General features: G+C 43.5%; 2 protein-coding genes and 1 long non-coding RNA gene across 6 annotated transcripts in view; 1 reads left to right on the top strand and 2 right to left on the bottom strand.

The window, feature by feature from the left end:
* Nucleotides 1-3,734, bottom strand: part of SLX4IP (SLX4 interacting protein) — a 95,759-nt gene extending 92,025 nt beyond the window's left edge. The window contains exon 1 of one of the 2 annotated variants that reach the window (XM_083606868.1): nt 3,352-3,734. The gene's annotated coding sequence lies outside the window, so the exon portion shown is untranslated. The remainder of the gene's footprint in view (nt 1-3,351) is intronic. The other variant, XM_083606867.1, reaches the window with a different exon arrangement.
* A 78-nt stretch (nt 3,735-3,812) lies between these two features.
* MKKS (MKKS centrosomal shuttling protein) lies at nt 3,813-26,866 on the top strand. 3 transcript variants are annotated; one of them, XM_083606859.1, is made up of 6 exons: nt 3,813-4,076; nt 11,990-12,228; nt 18,989-20,393; nt 22,631-22,806; nt 23,531-23,641; nt 25,555-26,866. In XM_083606859.1, exons 3-6 carry the CDS (start codon nt 19,400-19,402, stop codon nt 25,993-25,995), a joined length of 1,722 nt encoding a protein of 573 aa, XP_083462985.1. In that variant the 5' UTR covers nt 3,813-4,076; nt 11,990-12,228; nt 18,989-19,399; the 3' UTR covers nt 25,996-26,866. The 3 variants fall into 3 exon arrangements, with proteins under 3 accessions (XP_083462985.1, XP_083462987.1, XP_083462986.1); XM_083606860.1 differs by lacking the exon at nt 3,813-4,076 and adding an exon at nt 5,283-5,408; XM_083606861.1 differs by lacking the exon at nt 23,531-23,641.
* On the bottom strand, nt 24,183-25,546 carry LOC310759600. Its single transcript, XR_014546452.1, has 2 exons — nt 25,121-25,546; nt 24,183-25,071 (listed from the first exon to the last, which is right to left on the bottom strand). It is a non-coding gene; the product is annotated as an uncharacterized lncRNA (long non-coding RNA).
* Nucleotides 26,867-27,772: the final 906 nt, after the last annotated feature.

Here is a 27,772-nt window from a genome sequence, read left to right as displayed (position 1 = left end):
TTCTTAGCCTGAAGCTAAGTTCTTAACCTGAAGCACTATTTCTAGGTTAGCGGAGTGTGTAACCTGAAGCGTATGTAACCTGAAGTGTACATAACCTGAGGTACCACTGTACTGTAACGGCCTGTTTATTTCTGACTGCAGGCCTGCAGGCAAACCACATTTAACTGCAAAGTGCTTAGCCGCATGTAGTAACTCAACAAGCAATGAAAGACCGAAGGCTTATGATGGTGCAATGACCTTACCCTGCTTCTAAGCGGATGGGAATATTCTGGTGGGTCAACATTAAATCCCGCTATACCCTTCTGCTTTTCCATTCTGCACAGTTTCATACCAGGCTAGAAGAAAACCTGACTGCTTGTGCTGTCCTTAGAACATCTGTTTTCCTCAGCCAAAGGAAATTAATAATTATTTTATATTACAACAAAAATGGCGCACCACTGAAAATATGACGGACAAATAACACAAGCTGATGCAATAGCCAATATACGTAACAGCAGCAACACTCAATTAGAAAAAAAAATACAACGCAACACTTTAACAACAGAAACACTCCCAAAATTCTTCATCCACCTCAAGCTTATAATACAACAGCAACATCTAGTGTCCAAAGGAATTATTACTGCAGAGACAGCAAAGGATAAAGAAAAGTCAGTATATCCAGGGACAGTCCACATATACAGGTGAAACTCGGAAAATTAGAATATCGTGGAAAAGTTCATTTATTTCAGTAATTCAACTTAAAAGGTGACACTAATATATGAGTTACAGATAGGTAGCCGTGTTGGTCTGCCATAGTTAAAACAAAAAAAAAAATTTTTCCTTCCAGTAGCACCTTAAAGACCAACTAAGTTAGTTCTTGGTATGAGCTTTCGTGTGCATGCACACTTCTTCAGATACACAGATTCTTCAGATATCTGAAGAAGTGTGCATGCACACGAAAGCTCATACCAAGAACTAACTTAGTTGGTCTTTAAGGTGCTACTGGAAGGAATTTTTTTTTTTTTTTGTTTTGACTAATATATGAGATAGACTCATGACATGCAAAGTGAGATATGTCAAGCCTTTATTTGTTATAATTGTGATGATCATGGCGTACAGCTGATGAAAACCCCAAATTAACAATCTCAGAAAATTAGAATATTAAATGAAATCAGCAAAACAAGGACTGCAAATAGAGCAATATTGGACCTCTGAGAAGTAGAAGCATGTGTATGTACTCAGTACTTGGTTTGGGCCACTTTTGCATCAATTACTGCCTCAATGCGGTGTGGCATGGATGCTATCAGCCTGTGGCACTGCTGAGGTGTTATGGAAGAGCAGGATGCTTCAATAGCAGCCTTCAGCTCTTCTGCATTGCTCAGTCTCATGTCTCTCATCTTTCTCTTGACAATGCCCCACAGATTCTCTATGGGGTTCAGGTCAGGCGAGTTTGCTGGCCAATCAAGCACAGTAATCCCATGGGCACTGAACCAGGTTTTGGTACTTTTGGCAGTGTGGGCAGGTGCCAAAGTCCTGCTGGAAAATGAAGTCAGCATCCCCATAAAGCTCATCTGTGGAAGGAAGCATGAAGTGCTCCAAAATCTCCTGGTAGACGGCTGCGTTGACCCTGGACTTAATGAAGCACAGTGGACCAACACCAGCTGATGACATGGCTCCCCAAATCAACACAGACTGTGGAAACTTCATACTGGACGTCAAGCATCTGGCATTCTTCCTCCAGACTCTGGGCCCTTGGTTTCCAAATGAGATTCAAAAGCTGCTTTCATCAGAAAAGAGATTTGTTCTCTTATTCTATATGTTAAGACTGCAAGTTGTGCATATTTTGTCAATTTAAGTTGTTAATCTCCTTTGGTTGGGACCTCACTCGTTTTTCATTTTTGGGCTAACAGGCCACAGTAGTGGCATACATAAATAACCTTTTTTGACACCTGAGAATTTCTGTCTGAATTATCCCCAGTGGAAAGGACTTTGGTTTTTGGGGGAAAGTACTTTTGAACATTTTTTTCAATTCATTATGAATCATTTCCCAAAACTTTTTTACCCTTTTACAGGTCCACCACATATGAAAGGACGTTCCCTCTGCCTCTTTGCATCTCCAGCACTTATCTGATTCTGCCTTGTACATCTTAGCAAGCCTACTCAGAGTTAAATACCATCTGTGAATTATTTTCCAAACACTTCTGAGCATCCCTATTTTCACATCAAGAATCACAGACAGGGGCAGGGAGCTTAAGGCACATTTTTGCTGAACTACAAATCCCATCATTCCTGACCACTTTCCATAATGGCTTGGGCTGATGGGAGTTAAGAGTCCAACCACACCTGGAGGGACACATTCTGGGTCCAAGTTCATCTCACCCCCTGAACATACGTGAGAAAGTTCTTCTCTGAAAAATGTATTAACCTTCATTTGCTCTGTACAAAGCTACTAAAGCAGAGAACGCAATGCCGAATTATTACCTCCAATGAAATCCCAGTGGAGCACAGAGGACTATGGTAATAGGATTGCAGTCCGGGCCAATAATCCCTGGATCTCTGAGGTGCCAAAATCCCAAGAGAGCAGAAAAGATTATTTATGTATGCGATCATAGCTGCACAGAGATTATTGGCCCAGAGATGGAAAGAAGAGAAGAAGAATGGGAGATCAGATTGATGGATTATGCCGAAATGGCTAAAATGACTGGAAGAATCAGAAATCAGGAAGACCAAAATTTTAATAAGGAATTGGGAAAATTTATAACTTATCTTAATAACCATTGTAAACAGTTAAAATCGTTAGTAGGATTGGAATAACACTTGCAGTTTAATGGTGAATTTTGGATACAACGGAGAGGTAAAAGATTTGGATTATCATAAAAGATGCAGGGGAAAACGATTAACAATAGGACCCACAAAGGGGAGGAGGGAAGTCCAGGAGATTCTTTGGAATCTTGTTTTTATGTTGTATGTTGGGCATGCGACTGTGAAATGTTAATCTGAAAAACCAAATAAATAAAATTTAAAAATGCTTAAGGTTCGTGTGCTGTAGAAATGAAGGCAGCGGGATGGCTCGGTCGATCAAAGCCTGGGAGACTCTTCATTTCAGGGTACTGTAGTGGGTTCGAGCAAAAAAATAAAAAGATTCCTGGCTGGCAGAGGGGGTTGGACTAGATGACCATCGGGTGTCCCAACTCTGCAATTCTAGGAATCTAACCTAGGGGCATAAAGCGGCACATCTTGGTGTAAAAGGCTCCAAAATAAGAGGCACCAAGGGGAAACAGAGGTAATTCCACTATGAGAGGTCCAAACCCCCAGCTGAGCCCCTGATTCCGGTAGCAGCTCCCCTCTCTGCTTTCTCCCGCCGTAACTCACCGCGGCAACCTTGAATTCGGCTCCTCCACCGCCTTTTTTTCCTTAGAGGGAAAGAGAGGCGAGGCTAGCGCACGAGACTTCCGGCTGTGTTCGGAGTGGGTGGGTGGGAATGGAACGGACTACACCGCAAGGCGCTCTTTATCAGCTCCACTTGTGCCTCGCACTTTGCTTCCAGCCCCAAAACATTTAGTCGGCTTTTCTGTTGCTTCTCTATAACTCGCCGTTTGTCGGCCTTGCCACTCTCCCTCGCTTCGAAAACGACTCGGAAATCTGGCGCGCGAGCAGCAGAGCTCGGCCCTTGGGATCCCCCGCCCGGTTCAAAAGAGCCGATTCGCGAATAGGAATCGAGGAAGGCTCCTCTCGGCTCGACGTCTTCCGGCCCATTCAAAGATGTCCGCCGACTACTTCCGTTTCCCCCCTTACGTAAGGCCTTTTCTACGGGGCCACGTGACGGGCGGCAGCCAATAGCTCGTCACAGCCCACGCTCCGGCAATTAGCCTGCCGGTTTCATGGGAGAGAGGCCTAGTCTCCCTCCTACATGCGCACTACAGCTCCCAGAATGCACAGAGGGCCACTTACCGTGGACGGCCTAGCTCTTCGCGTTCGTGGTGCATCATGGGATATGTAGTCTCATTTCTCCTTGAAGTCCTTTTCAGGAGGGCTGCGGAGCCTGAGAGGTTTGCAGAGTATTTGCTGGCCTGTCCAAGAGAGAGAGAGAGATAGAGGTACTGGAGCAGCAGGGGAAGGAAACCCTCTGTTATTTTATTATTATTATTATTATTATTACTACTACTACTACTACTGGGGGGGACATTGAATTGTGGAGATTTAACCTTCTCTCAGCAGCAGAGGAAGATAAGAGACTTGGCTACTTTTACTCTTCCCTTCCTTCCCTTTTTTAAAAATTAGAAATGCTGGAGAAGGGCAATTGGAAAGCTAGTAAAATTAATTTCAAATTCCTGACACCTGCAAAGTTGTTGAAATTTTCTTAGGAAGACCCCAAAATTTATAGTTGTTTATTTCCTTATCATCTGATGGGAGGGTGCCACCACCGAGAAGGCCCTCTGCCTGGTTCCCTGTAACCTCACTTCTCACAGTGAGGGAACCACCTGAAGGCCCTTAGAGCTGGACGTCAGTGTCCGGGGCTGAACGATGGGGGTGGAGATGCTCCTTCAGGTATACTGGGCCGAGGCTGTTTAGGGCTTTAAAGGTCAGCACCAACACTTTGAATTGTGCTCAGAAAGTACTGGGAGCCAATGTAGGTCTTTCAGGACCAGTGTTATGTGGTCTCGGCGGCCGCTCCCAGTCACCAGTCCGGCTGCCGCATTCTGGATTAGTTGTAGTTTCCGGGTCACCTTCAAAGGTAGCCCCACGTAGAGCGCATTGCAGTAGTCCAAGCGGGAGATAACTAGAGCATGCACCACTCTAGCAAGACAGTCTGCGGGCACGTAGTGTCTCAGCCTGTGTACCAGATGGAGCTGGTAGACAGCTGTGCTGGACACAGGATTGACCTGTGCCTCCATGGACAGCTGTGAGTCCAAAATGACTCCCAGGATGCGCACTTGGTCCTTCAGGGGCACAGATACCCCATTCAGGACCAGGGAGTCCGCCCCCTGTCCTCCAAAAACAGTACTTCTGTCTTGTCAGGATTCAACCCCAATCTGTTAGCCGCCATCCATCCTCCAACCACCTCCAGACACTCACACAAGACATTCATCACCTTCACTGGCTCTGATTTAAAAGAGAGGTAGAGATAGGGAAGGTGACTGGCCCAAGGTCATCCAGTGACCTTCGTGACCAAGTAGGGATTCAAACCCATGTCTTGATAGTTTCTGTTCAGCACTTCAACCACTATAACACAACTGCTTTCAAGCCCTTAGTAGCAGAATCCCCATTTATCCATGTGTGCACTGAGAGGGTAACAAAAGTCTTCTTTATTTCGGGGTTTCGGGGTGTTGCAAGACCAAAGGAAAGGACATATTACCACCACCTGCTGACTATAGTGCTATTGTTTCACAAATGTAAAAAAGGATCATGCCAGAGAGGAGCTTTCTTGTGTAAAAAACTAGTTTTTAAACAGGAAGTTTTTTTGTCTGCAGAAATAAGTCTGTCCACATGCAATCTGGAGTGTTGTGTAGCCCAGAAACCAGCTTAACATTTCATTTAGAACTGGGAAGCTCATTGCATAGTGTAATAAGTTGGGTCGTCCTCATTGTGATCTTGAATATTGGAGTCCAAATATTGAATTTTAACTATCCAAATATGCTCAGTTGGTAGAGCATGAGATTCTTAATCTCAGGGTCATGGGTTCCATTGGACTAGATGACTATATCATAGTCCCTTCTAAGTCTACAAGTCTACGAAATGAACTACTGCAATTTATCGAACTGGAAGTTTGCTCGTTTGACTTAAATTTTAAAACCTGTCATTGCTTGTAATATTTATGCAAATCTAGCATACAGAACTGATCCCTGAATAGTGTCTCTCTCTCTGCCCGTTGTAGTTCATAACCTATGACCAGTCACAACAAAACCCAGAATTGATTTGTTCTGCATTTCTATTAGGCATATAAATCCTGCTTTGGGGCTTACTGCAAGCATTTGGTTGATCACTCTGAGAACAATAAGTTGAAGTAAATGGTCCTTTGGCCTGATCCAGAAGGCTGTTGCTATGTCTTTAAATTCATGTAGACTTGGGTGTAGTTAATGATCATGCAGGCATCTGTATTGCAAGCACTGTTTTTCTGCATTTTGTGTTCTTAAGCTATGGTATTATGAGTTTACAAGTGGGACCGGCAACAAAATACTGCAATATAAAATGACCTCAACTATTTCTCTGCAAGGAGGAAGGAAATGGGAAGAGCTTTCCAATTGTCCTTGGACTGTAGGGGCTTATACCTCCCTATATACTCCATTCTGACCCCAGATGTAATCCTGTCAGCACTTGCCAATTGATTTTGGCCTTAAAGGGGATTATTTTGACCAAGGGCAGCTGCACATGCCCATTTTGACTAACAGCTTGCCATTTTGCTTGGGCAGGAAAGTTTGCCATGTGCAAAACACTGTCACCCTAGTGCAGATAATGTGATCCACCCTCGGGAGCAAGGCTTCCACATGCATGTCACTTGCTGGAGCAGGAACCACCAACATAAATTCTACGCAGCTTCAGTTGCAGAGCTGTTCTATCTGTACTGTGTTGCTTTCAGTAGGGCAGAACTGAACTTTTACTCCATCTACGTGACTGTGCAAGCAGTAAATGCCGTTGTTCCTTTTTATGTCACTAGGATGGATTATATAACCCCACCCCCACCCTAAAATACTGACTTTAATTCAACTATTTAATTCATATATTTTCTGAACAAGATAACACATGTTACCCTTTGCTGTAACAATGATAATGTTTGTTTGCTACAAAGCAGAGCATTTACACAATCTAGGACAGGAGCACAAACCTAAACCTTCATTTGAAGTCAACTGACTTTAAAATGTCCTAACTCTAGGTGGCATGTGCCCTAAATGTCCATGCCATTTGTTTGACAGTCATATGACCTAAATTCAGATTCTCCCTCCCACCTCCCGTTCGTTATTCTACGTAGAAAAGCAAAAGGATGTTTGACAGAGAAGCACGGATTTATTTTCAGTGTCATTTAAAACATGTTGGCTTGTATTAAAAGCCGGCTTCATTTTAAACCAAATAATGTGGGGGGGGGGTTGTTTGTTTGTTTTAAAAAAGAAGATTTTGCTTATTTTAAAAGAAAAAAAGATGTGAAATTGTAAAAATCATTTATGGTTTTTTGTTCATCCTGCCTGCAGCTCAAACTGAATTAGGACAGATGTCTCTGATTGGTCATTTATTGGGAGCAAAAGGCTAGTTCAGTTAAAGACTGAATCTATATATGCCCGTGGGAGGTGGGTCTGCAGATTAAACATAGTTCTCTTTTTTTTTTTTATAATATTTTTATTTTTTCCATATAAACACAACACAACAAACATAAACATACAAAAACAAAAACAGAACAAAAAACATGTATCATTTCATATCCTAATTTCATATACCTTTCTTCCCCGACTTCCTCATGCCTCCCCTTTCTGTATTCCAAATTCTTATCAATTGTTCAGCAAATCTTCCCTTATTTTAATTTAGATTTAGACTATTGTTCCTTATTCTCCTTGTCTTAACCATTACTAATAGTAACCATTTACTTTCCAGTCCAACATCATTCTAACTTTCATTAACTTTATAATATTTCTTTAAATAGTCCTTGAATTTTTTCCATTCTTCTTGCGCTGCCTCTCTTCCCTGGTTTCGGATTCTGCTCATCATTTCTGCCAAGCCCATGTAGTCTATCAAGATTAAACATAGTTCTCACTGAGATGATAACGGTGTGCCTGAGCTTTACCAATTTAGCATACTCATATATATGAGGCTCATATCTATGAATAATGTGCCTTAGGTTGATTGACTGGCTCCTACAAAATATTCCCTTAGCATAGAACAGGCACGTCCAACAGGTAGATTGTGATCTGCCGGTAGATCACTGGATGTCTGTGGTAGATCACTGGTAGTTCACTGGCTCTCCCCAAAGAACAAGTTTGGCTCCCCTAAAAAAAGCTCTGCACCCCCAAAAAGGGGCTTCCCTCCTCCCTACAACAACTTTGACCTGAACCCCCAAAAAGGGGGTAGATCACTACTAGGCTTTAACTCTGTGAGTAGATCGCAGTCTCTTGGGAGTTGGCCACCCCTGGCATAGAAGACTAGACATCAAGGGAAAGATTCTAGCCTCATTTTTTCCCTGATGCACCGCTTTTCTATGTGTAGATATCTATTGTTTTTTAAGAAATTAGTTTCTAGATGATCCTTGGGGTCCCTTCCAACTCTACAGCTCTGTGATCATAGAAGCCTCCAGAGGAATTCTGACGTTGTCTTCTTCTTTGACGATCACTCGTAGCCGAGTAACATTGTCTTCCATAAACATGGTTTTAACAGTGAGTCTGTAAGTGACTGTGGAGGCCTATTCTGGATCCACACGTCTTTCCACAGTGGTTTCTGGGCAGGAGTTGATCACGGTGAGGGTTTGCCAAGCGTGCCTTCCTCTTAGCACGTTGTGTAACCCTGGCATTACCATTTTAATTAAAAGGGAAGAATGTTTTTGAATCTGAAGAAGGAGAAATATATTGTCAAAGCTAATGCGAAAGCTTTCAAGAAGCGCGCAGACATTTGTACTGTATAAGGAAATGAAGAATTGTTAAAAATAAATGCCTAGGAGAATATGCAGCCCGCAGAACAATCAGCCCTGCAGAGATTTACTTGTAGAATCGGGAACAGACTGCGGAAAATCAAATGGTAGCCCCTGAAAGGCAGTTTATTTTATTAAATGTAAACAGATCACTAGGGAAACATGCTCAAATGATGGCCAACCTAAATTTTATGACTACTGTATCTAATTTTTCAGACTAGGAAATACTGATAGCAGTAGATAGAAATGGGGCATTGAGTCCTGCCCAGGATAGCACTAAGGGCAAAAATACACGCTTTGGAAGGCCAAACAGTAAAAATCAATAGTTTCCTCAGTTTAACAGATAAGGAAGGTATAAGCCCCTACAGTTTAAAGACAATTGGAAAGCTTTTCCCATTTCCTTCCTCCTTGCAGAGAAATATTTCAGGTCAATTTGGGAGAGTCAAAATGGCTGTACTATTTCAGACACATGGTTTATATCAGGCTTCCTCAACCTCGGCCCTCCAGATGTTTTTGGCCTACAACTCCCATGATCCCTAGCTAGCAGGACCAGTGGTCAGCGATAATGGGAATTGTAGTCTCAAAACATCTGGAGGGCCGAGGTTGAGGAAGCCTCATACTTATGTATGTGTTTGCCTTGTACATTTATGAACATTTATTCTATATTTGAGACCTTGGAATTCTTGTAACAGAGGTTGTAGGCAGAATCCAATGAAGTCTGCCTGCTTGTGCATCAAAAATCCATTTGCGCTATGGGGATCCTGGTCTTTTGTTTCCCCCCCCTCCTCCTCCACCACTCTGCCCCCCACCCACCCCTTAATCTGCTCTGGAGGTTTCATGAAACATCAACCTATATAGAGCACAGTCATACTTCCATGCAATTATTGCAACTAGAGCAAGAACTGCCTGCCCCCAGAAGTCAAATGTGCTCTTGCTCTCAAACCCAGAAGTAATCAGGATATGTGAAGAATTGCATTCCCCTCCCTGTTAATAATGCTCCAAAGACAGCAAGTGTGGGATGCTAGCAAAGCATTTCTAAGAGGTATTCTGAACCCACTCAGTGCTTATCGTGAAAAAGAACAGGCAAAACAGAAAAACGAATTTGTACTGGAGATTAATAACCAAGAAAAAGAGCATAAGAAGGCAGCCTTTTACAACAGTTCTTAATCAATTAAGTACCTGCTAACAAATGAACTTGGAACTTTTAGAAACACAGACTCTTAATTTCAGTAAGCAAAACAAAATGAATGTGGGAATAAACTGCTTGAGTTACCTGCATATCAGGTTAAAGAAAGAACAACATATGAACCCAGTTCCTCCAATAAAAAGGAGAATTGATATAGCTACCGTAGGTCTTTGAAAGAGATTATTTATTTAGGGCACTTACAAAACATGCCAGAGAATACGGGTGTTTGCAATGTTTTGGTGTTCAGCTTTGGATTGGTGGGAACAAAGCATTTTATTCCAACTCTGTTTTTAACGTGCTTATGTGGTTTCTTTTTTGTGTATTTAATTTGTTTTCAAATCACTTCAGGGCATTATTTTTTTCTTATTTTTTTGTCGTGGAAAGCAATATATATATTTAATAAACCTAACTGAAATATCATTGTACCATTTTGAAACAAACAAAAGATACAAATCAAGTAGCAAAACAAATTGACTTTAAATCATCTAAATGCCTGAGTAACGAAAATGTCTTTATATGCAGGGCTGGGTTAAGACCTTTAGAGGCCCTAAGCGCTTCATATATATCTAATTCAAAATATAAACCATAAAATAAAATTTTGTTTTTCGAAATGAAACAACCTACAGTAAGATGGAAAATGATGTATAAATAATGTTTTGTTCACCTGTGCCATATGGTCCATAGTAAATCCAGCAATGGAATTTTTTTGTGGTGCCCCCCTTCCCTTGATGTCCTAAGCATGTGATTATTTTGCTTAATGCTTAATCCAGCCCTGTTCAGAAGACACCTCCAAAACCTACCAGGGGCAAGGCCAGCTAGATTCCATAATCACGGTTCTCTTGTTGAAAAAGCCCTCTCACATATTGCTGCATATCACACAGTTGGTAAGTGCAGGATTTTTAAGAGTGCATCCCCAGATAGAATCATATACCGTATTTTTCGCCCTATAGGACGCACTTTTTCCCCTCCGAAAATGAAGGGGAAATCTGGGTGCGTCCTATGGGGTGAATGCAGGCTTTCGCTGAAGCTTGGAGAGCGAGAGGGGTAGGTGCGCACCGACCCCTATCGCTCTCCAGGCTTCAGGAACACATCCGCAGCCTAGGCAGCCCTGCGGGAGTTCCTGCAGGGCTCCCTACGCTGCGGATAGCAGCCTGCCGCCCGGCGCAAGGGGCGCCCTGAAGCAGAGCGCCCCTCGCGCCGGGCAGACATCCGCAGCGTGTTGGAGCCCTGCGGGAGTTCCCCGCACGGCTCCCCACGCTGCGGATAGCAGCCTGCCGCCCCGCGCGCCGGACAGACATCGGCCAGCCCCTCAAGCTCGGGGGACAGCAAGGAGGCGCAGCGCCGCCATCCCGCTGTTCCTCGACCTGGTTCGGTTTCCCCGACCTGGTTTTGGGGGGGAAATAAAGGAAACAAATTTTTCCTTTATTTCCCCCCCAAAAAACTAGGTGCGTCCTATGGGACGGAGCGTCCTATGGCACGAAAAATACGGTAATTGTGGAGTTGGAAGGGACCCTGAGGATCATCTAGTCCAACCCCCTAGAATTCAGCAATCTGCAGCTGTCCCATAGGGGATCAAACCTGCGACCTTGAAATTATCAGTACCATGCCCTAACCAACCGAGCTATCCAGACTCTGATCTTCTGCTGTAAGTAGTTAAGGATTTCATTATTTAATGGGCACAGAGCATAGGGAGGGAACTGTGGGGGAAAGAGCACAGGTTTTCTTCAAACATGAATCGAAAATAAAATTGCTATAAGATTATGGCTAGATGGCATGTCCTTGGAAGCAAGTACAGTACAGTCGTACCTTGGAAGCTGAACACCTTAGGAGTCTAACCTTTTGGCTCCCGAACGCTGCAAGTGTGTTCCGGTTTGCAAACGTTCTTTGGAAGCCAAACATCCAATGCAGCTTACTCAGCTTCCGATTGCGTGCAGGAGGCTCCAGCAGCCAATCGGAAGCTGCGTCTTGGTTGTTGAATGTTTTCAGAAGTCGAACGGACTTCCGGAACGGATTCCGTTTGACAACCAAGGTACGACTGTACTCCTTAAATTTGTGGGGCTTATTTCTGAGAAAATATCATTAGGATCATGCTACCCAAATGCAAATGTTCAGTCTTTGCTTGATTGCACAATTATTACTGTTGGGGTATGAGGGTGCATGCGTGTTTAAATTGTGTTCGGTAGAACGTATTTCAAATTTTCCTGTTCTTTACATAGGTAGCAGCCAGACACGCTATGGGCATTAAAAGCATTTGGAAGAACTACAAAGTTTTGATTGTTATGGGACCTAGCCTTGCGTTGATACACTGGGGCTGGTATAACATCAAATCCAATCCTATGTTCCAGCCAAAGAGTGAGGACGCTATCCCTGACCCTGGCCTTGTGACATACGCACTGCAACAGGACAGCAAAAGTAAAAAAAATAGCCAATAACGGTGCTGCAGAAAAATTGAAAGGTAAGTTCCTGCTGCAGCAAGAACAAAACCATCAAGGCAATGCAAATAAAAGAGAATCTTGTATTGCAGCAAAATTATAGAAATTGTTCCCTTTTCCTGCATCTCTACAGTCCAGAGCCTCTTCCTGTGCCCAGAACAGCAGTGGTCCGTAATAGGCAGTCCTTGGCTCTGCCTGTCAAAGACAGGCACAGATTTTACGCTAGCAATTTCTGAAAGTCAGTCAATAAGAGAGGTGGGTTTAGAAAGAATATTTGGAAGCAAATCTGCTCCATTTCCCTAAATAGCATAGTTACTACTGTAGCCTTTTTAGCCTGGGGTGAGAGGAGCTTTGCGCCCGGGACGGGGAAATGGGAGTCAACAGACACTCAAGGAATAGTTTCAGAGAAAAAGCTTTATTCTACCATCCGGCTGGTAGAAGGAGCAAGTGTGATAGATTCACAAAACAAGCACGAGTTCACAGTCATTTGCACAGAGCATATATTCCCCTTCCAGTTCCCTCCCCTTTCTCCTCCTCCTCAAGAGTCCTGCCTCATGATGAGTGAGTTTCCTGAGCTTGAACAGAAAGCTCCTGTCTTGGGACTCTTTTGGAAAGAGGGATGAGAAGCCAAGGGGGTTTCAGAGTGTCCAAGATGTGTTACAACCGAATGAGATAAGAGTCAGTTCTCAGGCCTGAGTATTCTTGGCATTGACATAGTCTATTCATTGGCTTTTGAAGCCTTCTCGTACTGATAAAAGAATAACATTTTGGCTTTGCAACAGCAGAGCAAATGAGCAGATGCTTAGCTGCTGAGAAAAGGATTTTGAGAAGCTTTGAGCCTGCTTGGGGGGGGGGGACTTTGGGCCTAGGTGGGGTCACCTGTCCTCACCTCTTTCATTACGAGGCTGGGCTACAAACCAGGAAGTCCTTGGTTGAGATTTAACCTCTGCTCTGAGCTCACTAAGTTTTCCTAGGCAAGGTGTTCTCCCTGGGGCTTGAGAGAATTACACAGGCCCTACCTTACAGGGTTGTTGTAAAGAGCAAAAATGCGAAGCACTTTGAAAACCCGACAGTGGTCTATAAATGCTAAGTAATGTCGTCGTGTACAGCTCCATGACTAAAATTGTTTTCACGGAAAAACCCAATAAAAACCTGGTTTGATTTTTCTTCCTGCTAACTGAAAACCAGGCAGCTGCGTGACCCAGGAAAATGCACCGGGATTAGCGACACTTAAATCAGCGGTGGGCGACTGGATTCTTTAAGAATCCGAGCTTTCATTTTTGCTTTTATTTCATCTTGGTTGTGGGGCGTACGTCTGAATATGGGATTTGCTGCTTTAAATTTAAGGTGCAGCCATTCCCCCAACGCCGCCGCCTGTTTATCTTTTTTAAAAAAATGCTTTCCTGGTTGCTTGAATTCATCTGCTGTGACATTTTTCATCAGTTTACATTTTCATACAGGGTGGCAAAATGGGATGCGGGCACTGATCAGATCTGTAATGAATGTGAAGCATCCCAGCTGCGGTTCACCAGCTGCCTTTGCAGAGCTGCTGCAAATATGGTTTTCCATGCATAATGCATAGAAGCACATGCCTAACCTAATTTTTCTGAACCCGCCTGTCTGCAAGCTTCAATAATTATTACTAAGGTTGTTTTTAAAAAAAATAAAAATAAAAACCGTCGTTTCTGTAAACGTAGAAAAAAGAGAGGTTTGCCATCAATACTGCAGTCCTTCGGCTAATTAATACCGACAGATTATAGTGCATTAACATAACTGCAGTCTTTATGCACAAGTGTGTCTTAAACATTGTCTTAGGGTTTGGTTTTAAATCTGCTGTAGATCTTCATTGGGCTCTTCAGTTGTGTTTCTTTTATTGCATTGTAATGATATCTGCAGGAATTGGGGTGGGGATGAGAATAGAGCAGGCATAGGCAAACTCGGCCCTCCAGATATTTTTGGGACTACGACTCCAATCATCCCTGACCACTGGTCCTGTTAGCTAGGGGTGATAGGAGTTGTAGTCCCAAACATCTGGAGGGCTGAGTTTGCCTATGCCTGGAATAGAGTGTTGAACTCCCCCTGTGGACTCCCATAATTGTGGCATGCTCCAAGATGGGTTGTGATGAAGAATGGGCTCACAAACATACATTTAACATAGGCAGGGGGTGCTAGGCCAATTGCAAAAGCAAACAAATAATAATTAAGCGTATTAGGTCAGATCCTTACGGCAATGATCCAAATCACACACTCCCACCCCAACAATAATCGTGATCACCAGTGCAGCACCCAAACCACCCTGCAGCATTGGTCAAAGGTGATGTGTGACTGATGTGGCCGTTGGCCCCCAGTAGGAAAACAAGCCTAATGGGCAAAGGCTGCCAAGAGGTGGCCACTGGCAGCAAATCCAGGAATAGCAAATTCATTCCAGCTGCTTCAAGAATAGCAGATAAATTGCCCAGGCGCAATAAATTCATTCCAGACTCATCCTTTTTTTAAAAAATGAATTTTATTAGTATTTTCCACACAACAACAACACGAAAGATATCAAAAAATAACAATACACAACACACAAAAATCAACATTCAAAAACTAGAAAAAACAACAAGAAGAAAACCAAACAAACAAATCCATATCTTACAAGTTAATATTATAAACACTAAAACAACAACAACAAGACATTGACTCCAGATTCCAGACTCATCCTGTTTAAAGTAGGTCCATTGACTGAGTATTTCTTTTAAAGTTTTTATTTATACTTTTCGAGTTTATACGTTACATTAGTTTTACAATCAGTTTAACATTTCAAAGTTTGACTTCCTTCCCCCTCTTTCTGTTTTTTTTAAATAATATTTATTACTTTTAAACCTTACAAAAAGGAGAAAAGAAAAGAAAAAAAGAAAAAGAAAAAGAAAGAAAAAACAATACAGTACAATATATAAACAATACACAACACAACATTAACACAAAACGAGAGCAAAAACAATTCAAAAAAAACACACATCATACCATCTCAATACCCTCTCTTTCATTCCCTTGTTTCATCGACCTCCTCTCACCTCCCTTTTTGTATTCCATTTCTATTAATTATTTCAGCAAATCCTTTCCATCTTTCTCTATTTTCTGTCATATGGCTATCTTAACATATTTTAACCTTATTTTCCATTAATACTATAATACTTATTTATGCTTAATTCCTTATAACATTTCTACTAAAGCCGTATAATTCCATTCCAACATTTTTCTAACACTCATTAATTTTACATTATTTCCATATATAGTCTTTAAACTTTTTCCAATATTCTTCCACCGTCTCTTCTCCCTGGTCTTGGATTCTGCCAGTCATTTCCGTCAATTCCATATAGTCCATCAACCTGGTGATCTTCTGTCCGAGGCTCTTAACTCTTTTCCAAGTCCCTTCTGCAAGTCTTCTTCATATTTATACATGCACTTTACTTTGTCTTCTCCTGATCTTGTTCTTATTTTCCTTCCTTTGATGCTGAAGAGTAGATCTCGGGGAAATGCCCACCTAGCAATGTTTTTATTCCTTCTCGACAAGTCAGCCAAATCTCCATAGTTAAAACTAAGATTCAAAAGATATTTCAAGACGTATTTCAAAGTTCCTCCAAATCTGGCGGTCCCCACAACTCCAGTCTCCTCCTGACCTAAGTCCAGGTCCCAAAGGTCAGTAAATCCCTGCATGAAGGGATCTATCCAACTTTCCTTCTCCAGTCCAAGCGGGGCTCCAATCCTCAAAATCTGACTTTCTCTAAATTCAATCATAAAAAGCATCAACTTATAGTCATCAAATTGCATCTGTAAGGCTGGGGCTCTCTCCCTCTCCACTTGTGCTACTTTAGGTTCAACAACAACAACAACTTTCTCCCCCGCCTTCTCCACAATTTGCCATGTCAAAGTAGATCCCTGTATCGATTCCTGAATAGTTTCTGTATTAATATTCACTTTTTGTCCCAAATTAGTCACTTTTTGTTCTAAGTTGTCAATTTTTATAGTCATCGCATCCGTCTTCTTATGGAGCTGTTCCAGTGAATCATTTATCTTACATAATGCAACCACTAAGGCTTCTTCTGTCAACATTCTTAACGCTCCAAGGTCAATCCCAGATTCTCACAGTTTTTTATCTTGCAGCTGGAAATTCCCCCAGCTCAGCTCATGTAACAATTTCAAAGGCTTCCTCTAGGGGGAAACAATTTCTATTTGTATCAATCCTTTTAAGCACAGTTCAAGCAATAAAGTTAGTTTCAATTTTCAGTTACTTTTACTCCTTTTTAAACGCAGAAGGAGACAATGGAAACAATGTATTTCTCTTATTTAACTAACTGTCAACAAACGATCTATTCACAGTCAATGAGCATTTCCAAAACGTCAGTCTTACTAGCAGCCCGTTTCCAGGTTCAGAGCGGTGGTAATTTGACTTTCTTCACTCTCTCCTGCAGGCTTACACGATCCAAAATTTCGCCCCTATTCTCCTGCTTCCATGGGGGGTTTGATGATTTTAGCCGATGGAAGTTTAATCCTTTACGGAAGGCTTTCCAAGACTTTAGCTTGCAGCCTCTTTGCTTCAGTCTATTTACAAAAGGGGAAGGCGGACTTCCTGTTTGAAACCTCCCCGTTTCGGTGCTAAATTAAGATGTTTAAAAATCCAATTTTCCGTTCTACTCACGGGTAGTTGTTTTAAGATCAAATTGTCCACAGGAAAAAGTCAGCGCTCTCCGGCAACAGCAATGCGGCTTCACTCCGTGAAAGAAGCAGTCAATTCGAAGCACCGCGCCACTCACCCCACGTCGCTCCAGATCCCCAAAACCGGGTTTCCCCGCGAGTAGGGGAGGCGCAAAAGGTGCCAGCCGAATCCCACGTTCACAGGCTTCTCCCGCCTGTGATTTTTTGTGGGTCCCCGCCTTCACCGTGGCGGCCAGACCCTAATTTCCACGAAGCAAATTCCTCCCGATCAGAGGAATTCAGCCATTACCGGAGGCGCTAACCCGGAAGTCCTTCCCCCTCTTTCTGTGGGTCCTTAAATTTATTTTTTAATATCTTCTGCATACCCAAATTCATTTAATTATCTACTTTAAATATATACTCTTAGGAAACTGCAGGTTATTACAATAATCCTGCCAATGATTTTATCAGTTTGCAATTTATCTGTAAATATCCAATAAACCATTTCCATTCTTTTATAAAAAGTTTGTTATCTTGATTTCTTACTCTTCCGCCAAGTTTCGCCATTTCTGCATATTCCATAAGTTTTTGTGTCCATTCTTCCTTTGCTGGGACTTCTGCTTCTTTCCACTTTTGGACAAATAGCATTCTTGCTGCTGTAGTAGCATACATGAATAAGTTTCTGTACAATTTAGGTAGTTCTGTCCCTATAATTCCCATTGACTAAGTATAGGAACCACCACGGTTCCAGTTCTGCCCTCCATATCCCAATGCCCATGACAAGGTGCAGCCAGCAAATGGCTGAGATCCCTTTCCTGCCCGCCTACAGGGATGGGCATGGCAACTGTGGCTTTTATTTTCCACCAGCATATGAAGTTTTGAAGGCCACGTAGTCTGACACCAACCAAGAACTACCCATGGCCAGTGACACTCACAGATCCCATCTGCAAACCTGATCATATGCATTGTGGGTGCTCTTGCTACTCCCTTGTTTGGTTGGGCCATGATGGAAAGGTGTGCAGCTGCATTGTCTGAACTTTGTGGCCATGCTGGTAGTACTGCTTGGGCACATGGGTTGATTTCGGGAACCTTCTGCATTCAGATGTTGGTCCTTCGTCTGAAGGTTGGCTGTGTGGGTTTCGACTGCAGTGGGAAGTTGTGGATTGTGGCTTCCTTTCTTCTGGCTCCCCCCCCCCATGTAGAATTTCATTGCCAAGGACTCATGGGGCACCTGTTGGAGACCAATGTGGGTAGGATATGGGAGCAGACAAAGAATTGATTGGCCAAGAAAGGATGCAACACTTACAGTGAAGAATTCCACTTTTCCTAGTGTCATCTTCAAGCTCTGTATTAAACTGATAATTCCCCTCAAATTCAAGAGGTCAATAGGCTTTCTGTTTCATTCAAAATTAAATGAAAATGACATATCAGGCTCCTGAAGAGACAGTTAAAGTCTATACGATTCAGCCATGCCCCCTAACATCTTGTCGCTGGGATGTGTTGTGTCTAAAGATTCACACTAGGTTTTTTTTGGGGGGGGGGGTAGCAGTTCCCTAACATAAAAAGGATGTTTCCAATATTTCACACACCTTGCTCGTGCAGCCAGAGTTATCGGATACCAGATCACATGATGTGCCTCCTGTCAAATACATGATAGGACTTTAAACGAGCCCCAATGGTGTTAAAAAAATACGCAGAGTGATCCGTTTGGTGTGAATTGTCTTGCTAAAATGTGAGCTGAGAAAATGCATGATTATTTCGGTCACATTTCTGCTTTGTACGCCAAAATATAGGTGAAATGAAGCCCTGCAAGTCAAAATTAGGGTGTTTCCTTGGCTGGTTGCTTTGGTTACTGTTTCTCTCTCCCAGCATTTTAAAAGAACACGGGATTTTTGCATTGTGCTTGCATAACCGATTATACAGGGAAGGACTTGTGAGGGTCTTTTAACCAGTTTGAATGCACATTATGCTATAATCACATTCTGCTGAGCTGGCCTGCTGTTTGCCCGCAGGTCTCATTGAAATATATTGTATCTACAACAAATATATAACTGTGCCTCTAATGGCAGCCTCATTCACCACCCCTCTCTTTTTCTAAAATTGTAGCTCCACTTCACTTTGTTCATTTGAGTTTCGGGCCGTGAACAAAAGAGATGAAGAAGATCAGCTGGATTCGGAAAAACTGGCTCCTTGTGGCCGGACTGTCATTTGTCGGTGTCCATCTTGGGACCTATTTCATTCAACGAGCCGCAAAGTCCTCTGCTAAAACAAGCTTGGAAATTAAATCAAAGGGTCTTGATGAATGACGCAATCTCTGCATCATCACATTGGTAGCTAGCATAGCAAGTGTGCATTTGTTTTGTCATTGACTCCATAGTTGATTAAATGTGCTTTGTGGAAACGGAAACATATCCTTCTTCTTCTTTTCCTTTTAACATTTCCATAAGTACCGGGAAGAAGAGACAACTATACGGGGTGTAGTAAGTCCTGACTGGAATCTTTCCTGGGGGGAGAAAAATGTCTCGCCTCGATGCTAAAAAGCCCTCATTGTGTACCAGCAAACCTTTGACTAAGGAAGCCATTAGCTGTGTTCTGTCTGTGTTCAGTGAAATAGTCAAGTCTTGCTATGGCCCCACAGGTAGGTTTAAACAGCTCCACAGTGGTATGGGAGGATATGTCTGCACCACATCGCAGTCATCCGCGTTGCTCGCTAGCCTCTGCATCACCCACCCAGTGCTAAAACTTCTGACAGCCTCCGTGCAGAGTCACCTCTCCCGTTTCAGTGACTGCGGCTTATTCACGGCCATTCTCTGCTGCAGCCTGCTTGAAAAAATCAGAGCTTTGAACGTTGCTCCATGCACTTCCATTAAAATCTGCCAGCACCTTTTGAGCCTGTGCACCGACTATCTCTCATCCGAAGCATGCGGCTGTAGAGTGCCGGTGGATTTCGGCAGCTCCAAGATCCCTCTCGGGTTGGTGCGCAGTGTGCTGACCAGCAAACGGGCCTGCATGCTTAGCAGGAACGAGGTAGATCATATCAGCACTCTGGTTCTGAAGGCCTTTGTGTTGACCATCAGCCCAGAAAACACGGAGACCAGCGTTGCGTTCGGGAAAAGTCTTTATATACCTGTGAAAGATAGGAGAGCTATGGATTCTGCGGTCTATCCTGGACTTCTGATTGAAACGCCCGACTTGAATCTGACCACAGAGCTTCCCATCAAAACGGCTCCTTCGTGCGCAATCAAGATGGCGCTTTTCTCTCTGTCCCTATCAGGAGACTTGTCTGACACGGGAGAAGGAACCATCTTTGTCCATCAAAGAATGTTTCTGGAAGCGGAAGTCTTAGGCCAGTTGCTTAATTTAGGCATGCAAATGGTAGACGATGGTGTGAGCCTTGTGGTGTGCCAAAAAGTTATCCACCCAGCCCTGAAGCAGTACTTGAAGGAGAAACATGTTGTGGCTGTAGAAAGAGTTGGGGCGGCAATGATGGAGCCGCTGAAGCAAATAACAGGTAACGAGCAGATTTTTGTTCTTTCCTAATCATGTGAAAGGGGGTGCGGGTGGCGCTGTGGTTTAAACCACTGAGCCTAGGGCTTGCCAATCAGAAGGTCGGCGGTTCGAATCCCCGCAACGGGGTGAGCTCCCGTTGCTCGATCCCTGCTCCTGCCAAGCTAGCAGTTCGAAAGCACGTCAAAGTGCAAGTAGATAAATAGGTACCACTCCGGCGGGAAGGTAAACGGCATTTCTGTGCACTGCTCTGGTTCGCCAGAAGCGGCTTAGTCATGCTGGCCACATGACCCGGAAGCTGTACGCCGGCTCCCTCGGCCAATAAAGCGAGATGAGCGCCGCAACCCCAGAGTTGGTCACGACTGGACCTAATGGTCAGGGGTCCCTTTACCTTTACCTTTAATCATGTGAAAATGCCAAAATGAAGACTTTAAAAAGAGTTTTCGATCTTGAAAGGTTCATGATGTGCTTCTCGGGGAAGAGTAATGCCATAAGCAGTATTCTCGCTCGTGACAATTCCTCCGATGTGCTACTTTCCATCCCCATGTTTTGGTTCGTTAATGAGGGTGCGCCGTTCAAATATAGTCCATGTAGCTAATGATGCACATGGCTCTTCATTGGCTCTGCTGATGCAACCCAACTATGACAATGCATATAAATTTAATAGCAATAAGAATAAACAGTGATGATGCAACCCAGTTTTTGTAGAATTTGGCTAGGCTATCAAAGGTGAGCAGGAGTTCAGCCTCTGAGAGAACTTGCTTGCATTATCGATTTCCCTTTTGTACCTGAACTCGCCAGCAGGGTAGTTTTCACGTAGCAAACCTACGTCTAGCCCCGTGGTTCCCAACGTGGGGCACACGCCCCACAGAGGGGCAATTTGATTTTTAAGGGTGGCAATTTGGAAGCTTGTTTAGACCAAGATAATGGACTTTTAGGCTTCCTGCACGTGAATAGAAGTTCACTTTTTGAATAATGAGAATTATGTCACGGGGGGACCGGAGCATCAGGATTTTAGAGATGCTTAGCTGGGGCATGGCCAAAAAAAGGTTGGGAACCACTGGTCTAGACTTAAGAGGGCACATGGTGGTGCATATAACTGACAGCAACATTTTTCAGCCCAGCTCTCTGGGCAACCTGGTGGGCAGAGGAACTAATGTGAATGTTACCTTTCATCCAGCAGGCTAGTTTCTAAAAACTCCTCTCCTCCAAGCAGGCGAGCAAGAGCCCTCACTGGAATTCAAGGATTTATTATTTTTTATTATGATTAATTTTTTAAGTCGCTTTATTTAGCCCAGGGCAACTCAAAACAACTTACAACCAGACAAAAAAAAAACAAACCCCAGACAATAAACCCGACTTAGATGCATTGAAACCAAGTGGGAAGAGAAACGCATCTTAGCTTGGCAAAAACACTGAGGTTTCCATGCAGGACAAATGAGGGGGATGGCCTGGGGAGAGGGAGGCGGAAGGGGGCATGACCTCTGCGAAAGTCCTGAGGGCCAGATGAGAGATGGGGGCCTGCATGCCCCCGGCCTGAAGTTCCTCATCCCTGGGCTAGAACCCAGGGGAAGAAGAATAAGAATTAGAGAACCATATTGAAATATACTCAGATACATAACACATATTGAAAATGATAGCGACGGAGGTGGCGCTGTGGGTTAAACCACAGAGCCTAGGACTTGCCGATCAGAAGGTCGGCAGTTCGAATCCCCGCGACGGGGTGAGCGCCCGTTGCTCGGTCCCAGCTCCTGCCAACCTAGCAGTTCGAAAGCACGTCAAAGTGCAAGTAGATAAATAGGTACCGCTCTGGCGGGAAGGTAAATGGCGTTTCCGTGCACTGGTCTGGTTCGCCAGAAGCGGCTTAGTCATGCTGGCCACATGACCCGGAAGCTGTACTCCGGCTCCCTCGGCCAATAAAGCAAGATGAGCACCGCAACCCCAGAGTCGGTCACGACTGGACCTAATGGTCAGGGGTCCCTTTACCTTTACCTTTTATAGAAAATGATATGAGCCCACCCCTACATTTTGAAATATGTTTGTGCCTGGCGCCTCAAGGTGTCTAATGAAGGCGCCAGCCAAACCTACCTTGGGAGAGCCTTCTGCAAACAGGGAGCCACTGCAGAAAAGGCCCGTTCATACTTTTGCCTTTGAAACATGCTCAGTTCACTTCGGTTCCATGCAACGCTACGCTATGTTTGTGAGATAATGCCATGCCGTGACTTCCCCTCGTTTGAACAGGTTCTCAGCCGATGCCTTCTTTGCAATTTCTGTCCCCTGCTTGCTATGGCCGCCTGAAGGACTTGCGGGCCGAGTCGTTTGCTTCAAAACGGTTCTTGCATCTAATCCCTGACGACCCGGTTGTCTGCAGCTTGGTGCTCTGTAGCAGGAACGAAACTGCATGGGAGGAGCTGAGGGTAGGTGTAATCTCTTTAAAGATCGGCTGTGATGCCTATTCTTGGAGAAGCATTGAGGGGACGAATCATTAATAGTTTGTGGAAATCTGCCAGTCCACCACTGCTTAATCTAACAAAGGAGGCCGTTTGCAAGCAGTAATGGCCTTATGCCAGGCTTCCTCAACCTCTGCCCGCCAAATGTTTTGAGACTACAGTTCCCATCATCCCTGACCACTGGTCCTGCTAGCTAAGGATCATGGGAGTTGTAGGCCAAAAACATCTGGAGGGCTGAGGTTGAGGAAGCCTGCCTTATGCTATCGGGATTGCGTTTATGAGTGAGGTCTCTTGAGCTAATTCGCATAGGTAGCAAAATCAGCTGCAGCTGAGTGAGACTTTTCGCCTAAATCGGCCTTCCCCAATGTGTTGCTTCCCGGTTGTGGTTGGTCTTGGGTTCAAGTCTCCGCTCAGCTATGAAAGTATCCTGGTGACGTGAGCGAGTCAGGACTTCGCAGCCTCGATCAGCTCACAAGGTTGCTGTGGACAGAATGGGATAAGCCTTATGTCCGCTACACAGAGCTCCTTGAGGGAATGTGGCAGATGCAGATACAATGAGCGAATGGCTTTTTGTTTTAGATGGGTTGCATAAGGAGATCTCCACTTTAAAACCATTTCTTTATTTCACCTGGATTTTTCTTCCTCGGCTTAAAGAACAATAACAACAGGAAGTCCTTTGCTTCTTTCCTAGCTGGCTTGTCAAACGGCGGAGCATGTTTTGCAATTAACTGTCTCCGACCCCTGGGTACTGTTAGGTGGCGGCTGTACAGAAACTCATTTGTCGTCCTACGTAAGGCACAAGGTATGCTGAGATCCGCGTGGCTTTTTAAAGCTGTTTAATGCACTTAAATCCGCTCAGAGCATTGAGGGTTTATTGGCGGAGGTGAAACACCTTTCCGAGGCTCTAAATGCCTGCAATTCTTAAAACCCTGTATGGTTTGGGGATTTTGTTGCTGATGTTGTTTAAATCCAAAACAGCATGGGCGGGCTCCCAGGAAGGGTGAAGCGAAGGAAGATGCTCTCTCCTTCCTTCTTTATTCCCTTGTCAGCTCAAAATTGCCTCCCACACGGAGAAAACTCCAGCACAAAAACCTTCCCAAGTTGTTTTTATCCCCTGCTGAGAAGTAGGGGAGAGGAAGGCATACAACTTCCCCCGCCTCTGCCCTGCTTGGGAAGGGTAATTTTGGTCTGGAAAATGACGAGAGAGAAAAGCAGGGTCTCCCCCACCTTGCAGATATCTTCTCTGATGAGCATGACTGGACTACAAAGCATCACAGATACCTGTGTGTTACTGAGTAGTCTGAGCCATAGCATCCTCAAGCCTGTATTGCTCTTTTTTGAAAAAAAAAGTAAACGCACAAGCACTTCTTAAAATCTTATCCGATCAGCGCATTCTAGTGAAAGGCCTCAGCCTCATTTATTCTCCTATCTATTTCGTTCATTCTTCGGTATTGCGTAAATGGCTATTTGAAAAATTCTTTTCCTGCTGTAAACTGAAACTGTATGGAATGATTTTGTCTTCATAAAGATGAGATATTTCTTCATCACTTATCTGATGTGTATGAAACCAGTCTTGAGTAATAAAATTAATCCATTACTTGTATTATTGTAATCATTAATGATAATAATGCAGAATGAGCCCCAAGTAATTAATAATAATAATAATAATAATAATAATTATTATTATTATTATTATTATACCCTGCCCATCTGGCTGGGTTTCCCCAACCACTCTGGGTGGCTCACAGCATATATCGAAACATACTAAAACATCAAACATTAAAAACTTCCCGATACAGGGCTGCTTTCAGATGTCTTCTAAAAGTCAGATAGTTCTTTATTTCCTTGACATCTGAAGGGAGGGCGTCCCACAGGGAGGGCATCAGTACTGAGAAGGCCCTCTGCCTGGTTCCCTGTAACTTCACTTCTCGCAGTGAGGGAACCACCAGAAGACCCTCAGAGGAGGACCTCAGTGTCTGGGCTGAACGATGGGGGTGGAGATACACCTTCAGGTACACTGGGCCAAGGCCACTTAGACCTTTAAAGGTCAGCGCTAACACTTTGAATTGTGCTCGTAAATGCACTGGGAGCCAATGAAGAACCTTTAGGACTGGTGTATGGTCCCAGTGGCCACTCCCGATGGCAAAGGTGGTTCTGTTAGATTGCAAACTACCTGAGTCTCCTGCTGCTGAGTACACGGTCTTTAATAGTTTGGATCCAGTCTTAATCATACTCTGACTAAACCTATTAAAATAAGAGTACTTTCGCCAGTCATTGTGACTATTTTTTTTATTGTAAATTTAAAATAATACAGAAAGAGGAAGAATAAATAATCATTAAACTGTCATGACAGACTTAGTTCCCATTGATTTCATTAGGTTTACTTTGAGTATGACTAAGTCTGGAACCACCCCAGTGACATTTACTAATAAATAAAAGTGAGTGGAATTGTAATTAACATTGTTTTCCAGGCAAAATATTAATTTAAGACACTTGCTTTCTAAAAATAATGCTAGCGTTGCTTTGGTTCCTCTGGCTCAAACCCTATACGGAGGCTGTAATCCTATGTTCAGTTTCCTGGGAGTAATACAGCGAGACTTACCTCTAAGCAAACAACGCATAGGATTGCTCTTCACGTTGAATATCTTTGTTTTGTATCTTAATCATAACATACTAGGAAATAGTTTTCTCAACCCCATCCCCTTCCTATTTTAGAGTTGCGCTGTGACATGCAGCACCTTGGAAAATTTGTGCTGCTCGTGGGCAGAGTTCCAGTTGGTGGCCGATTCCTTTTGTGGCTCGCTAGAATCTGTGGCTCGCTGCCTAGAGCATGACGGCGGCGACGTTCTCACAGATACGAAATGGGGACATTTTTGGAGCGTTCCACCTGATCTTCCTAGCGGGTCTGATTGGTCTGACGTAGTTCAGAGGTGCGGCTGCGGCCTTTATGGCCCCCAGCAAGGTCTCGATTGGAAGATTCTGCAGTGCCATTCTCATCCTTTCCCCCCGCAAAGTTGCGTTGGCAAGTCTTCCGTAACCTCCGCCGACAATCCCGTTCTGGACTGCTTTGCAGCGAAAAGGAATGGCCTACAAGTCGCTGTTGAGACGGCCAGTCTGCTTTTAGATCTGTCCTATATCGTGGAAGATCGTAATTAGGTTTCGTTTGCAAGCGTTTCTGCGTTCCACAGGTGTTCTGGAATTTAGTGGCTCCCCATCCCATCACGTTTCCTTGCACCCACTGAAAAACCTCTTGAGAGACCTGTCCGGAAGAAGCATTTGACTTTGCACAAGGAGCTGCAGTTGGGAAAGTACGTCAGCTCCTCCCGCACACCTGAAGGCTCTTTGCACATGCACAAGATCTCATTGGGATCCCTGCCTCCATGCTTGGGATGGCTGCTTTCAAAAATGGGAACAGACGGCTGCAAAAATTGGAACATGTATTTTTTCCTTTTGGAAAAATAAATAAATCCTTATTTAATAAATACATCGTAATAAAACCTTTCTCTAGGAAGTATTACAGACTGATGGGCCAGCGATGCAATGGTGGCAGTTAATGGAGGTTGGTTACCTTACTTGGCTGATAAAATAACAGCTTAAAAACATCTGATGGGTTAGTCATGTATTAAAAGCAGGTTACAAAATGAACCATGTGTCGCATGCGATGTCAGCTGTAGAATTCCTGTATCACATGGCAGCTCGAAGCATCGGATGAATCTATAAAGCCAATATTAGTAAGGGGATGCTTCAATTCTGCTATAATTGTCCTCCATTTCCTCACCTCCCCCTTCCTTGTACACCCCTCCCAATCTGCTCTGGAGGGTCCCACACACGGGCTGCAGGGAACAAGATAGAGAAAGGAATTTCCGTCAAGGGCATGGAGGTCTGTTGAGCAAGTGGAGCTGGAGTTTTGTACACAGCCCCAAATCTCTTTTCAGGCCTAATTCATGATGCAAACATCTAGCTTTTCCTGATGTCATTTATGTTTGATGGTTATATTTTGTCAATAAAAATGACATCTCTTCTTCTGCTTGCTGCTGTTATCAATTTCTTTGGAGGCCACTATGGATGGTTTCCTTACTAGAAATTAAGAATAAATCTTGTGTTTGTGTGTGTGTTCCTTATAGACTTTTGAATTGGCCATTTTGAATCCAGCTGTATGGTTGAAGATGGGTTCAGAAGTAGTAATCCCATATATTATGTTAATTTCCTCAGATAATTATCCCCATAGCTGAAACTTAGATTTCGAAAACACGATTCACCAGTTGAAGGCCGCAGTTGTACAGTCCACAATTAAAATACCTAAATGACATCCATAATATTGCAGGAAAAATAGAAGTCTGGGAACACAACCCTTAATTGATGAACAGACTTTTGATTGAGAAATATATACATTGTTGGCCAAACAATCTTTAAACAGAACCGGAGTTCAGAGGTTTACCAGCAGCCACAGACTTAAATATCTGCACTCCTACAGCTGAATTAAAACCCGAGATGGCTTTGCAGGTGAAGCTCTTAATGGTTCCCTGTTCCATGTGTCAACCACATTTTTAAAAATAAAATAAAGGTGACGATCAAAAATGTACAGGGACCTGCTGTTTAAAACGGAAGAGAAATTTTTTAAAAATCCTGTGGGGCACGGCCAAATCATTAAGCTTCCTTAATGCAGCTCTAAATAAGAACAGAAATTGTTTTCTCACAATATCCTTTTTTTTTAAGGCAAAAATTAGAACCAAACAAGTTGCCACAAATAACGTTTTTTATTTGTCCAAGTGGAGAAAGTGTTGCCTCTATTTTTGGAACCATGGTGGGATAGCTGTTCGGGGAAAAAAGAAAAGGCATGCTGGAACATTCTAACAAATATTTGGTTGGTCACTTCGAAAAGCATACTGTACCATCTGGCAGCAAGCAGTATGATGTCAAATAATCCTACTAA

This window comes from Podarcis filfolensis, assembly GCF_964270895.1.
Source record: "Podarcis filfolensis genome assembly, chromosome: 3".
Taxonomy (NCBI): domain Eukaryota; kingdom Metazoa; phylum Chordata; class Lepidosauria; order Squamata; family Lacertidae; genus Podarcis; species Podarcis filfolensis.
The sequence above is the reverse complement of the archived record's forward strand: the minus strand, read 5'-3'. Positions and strand labels throughout refer to the sequence as shown.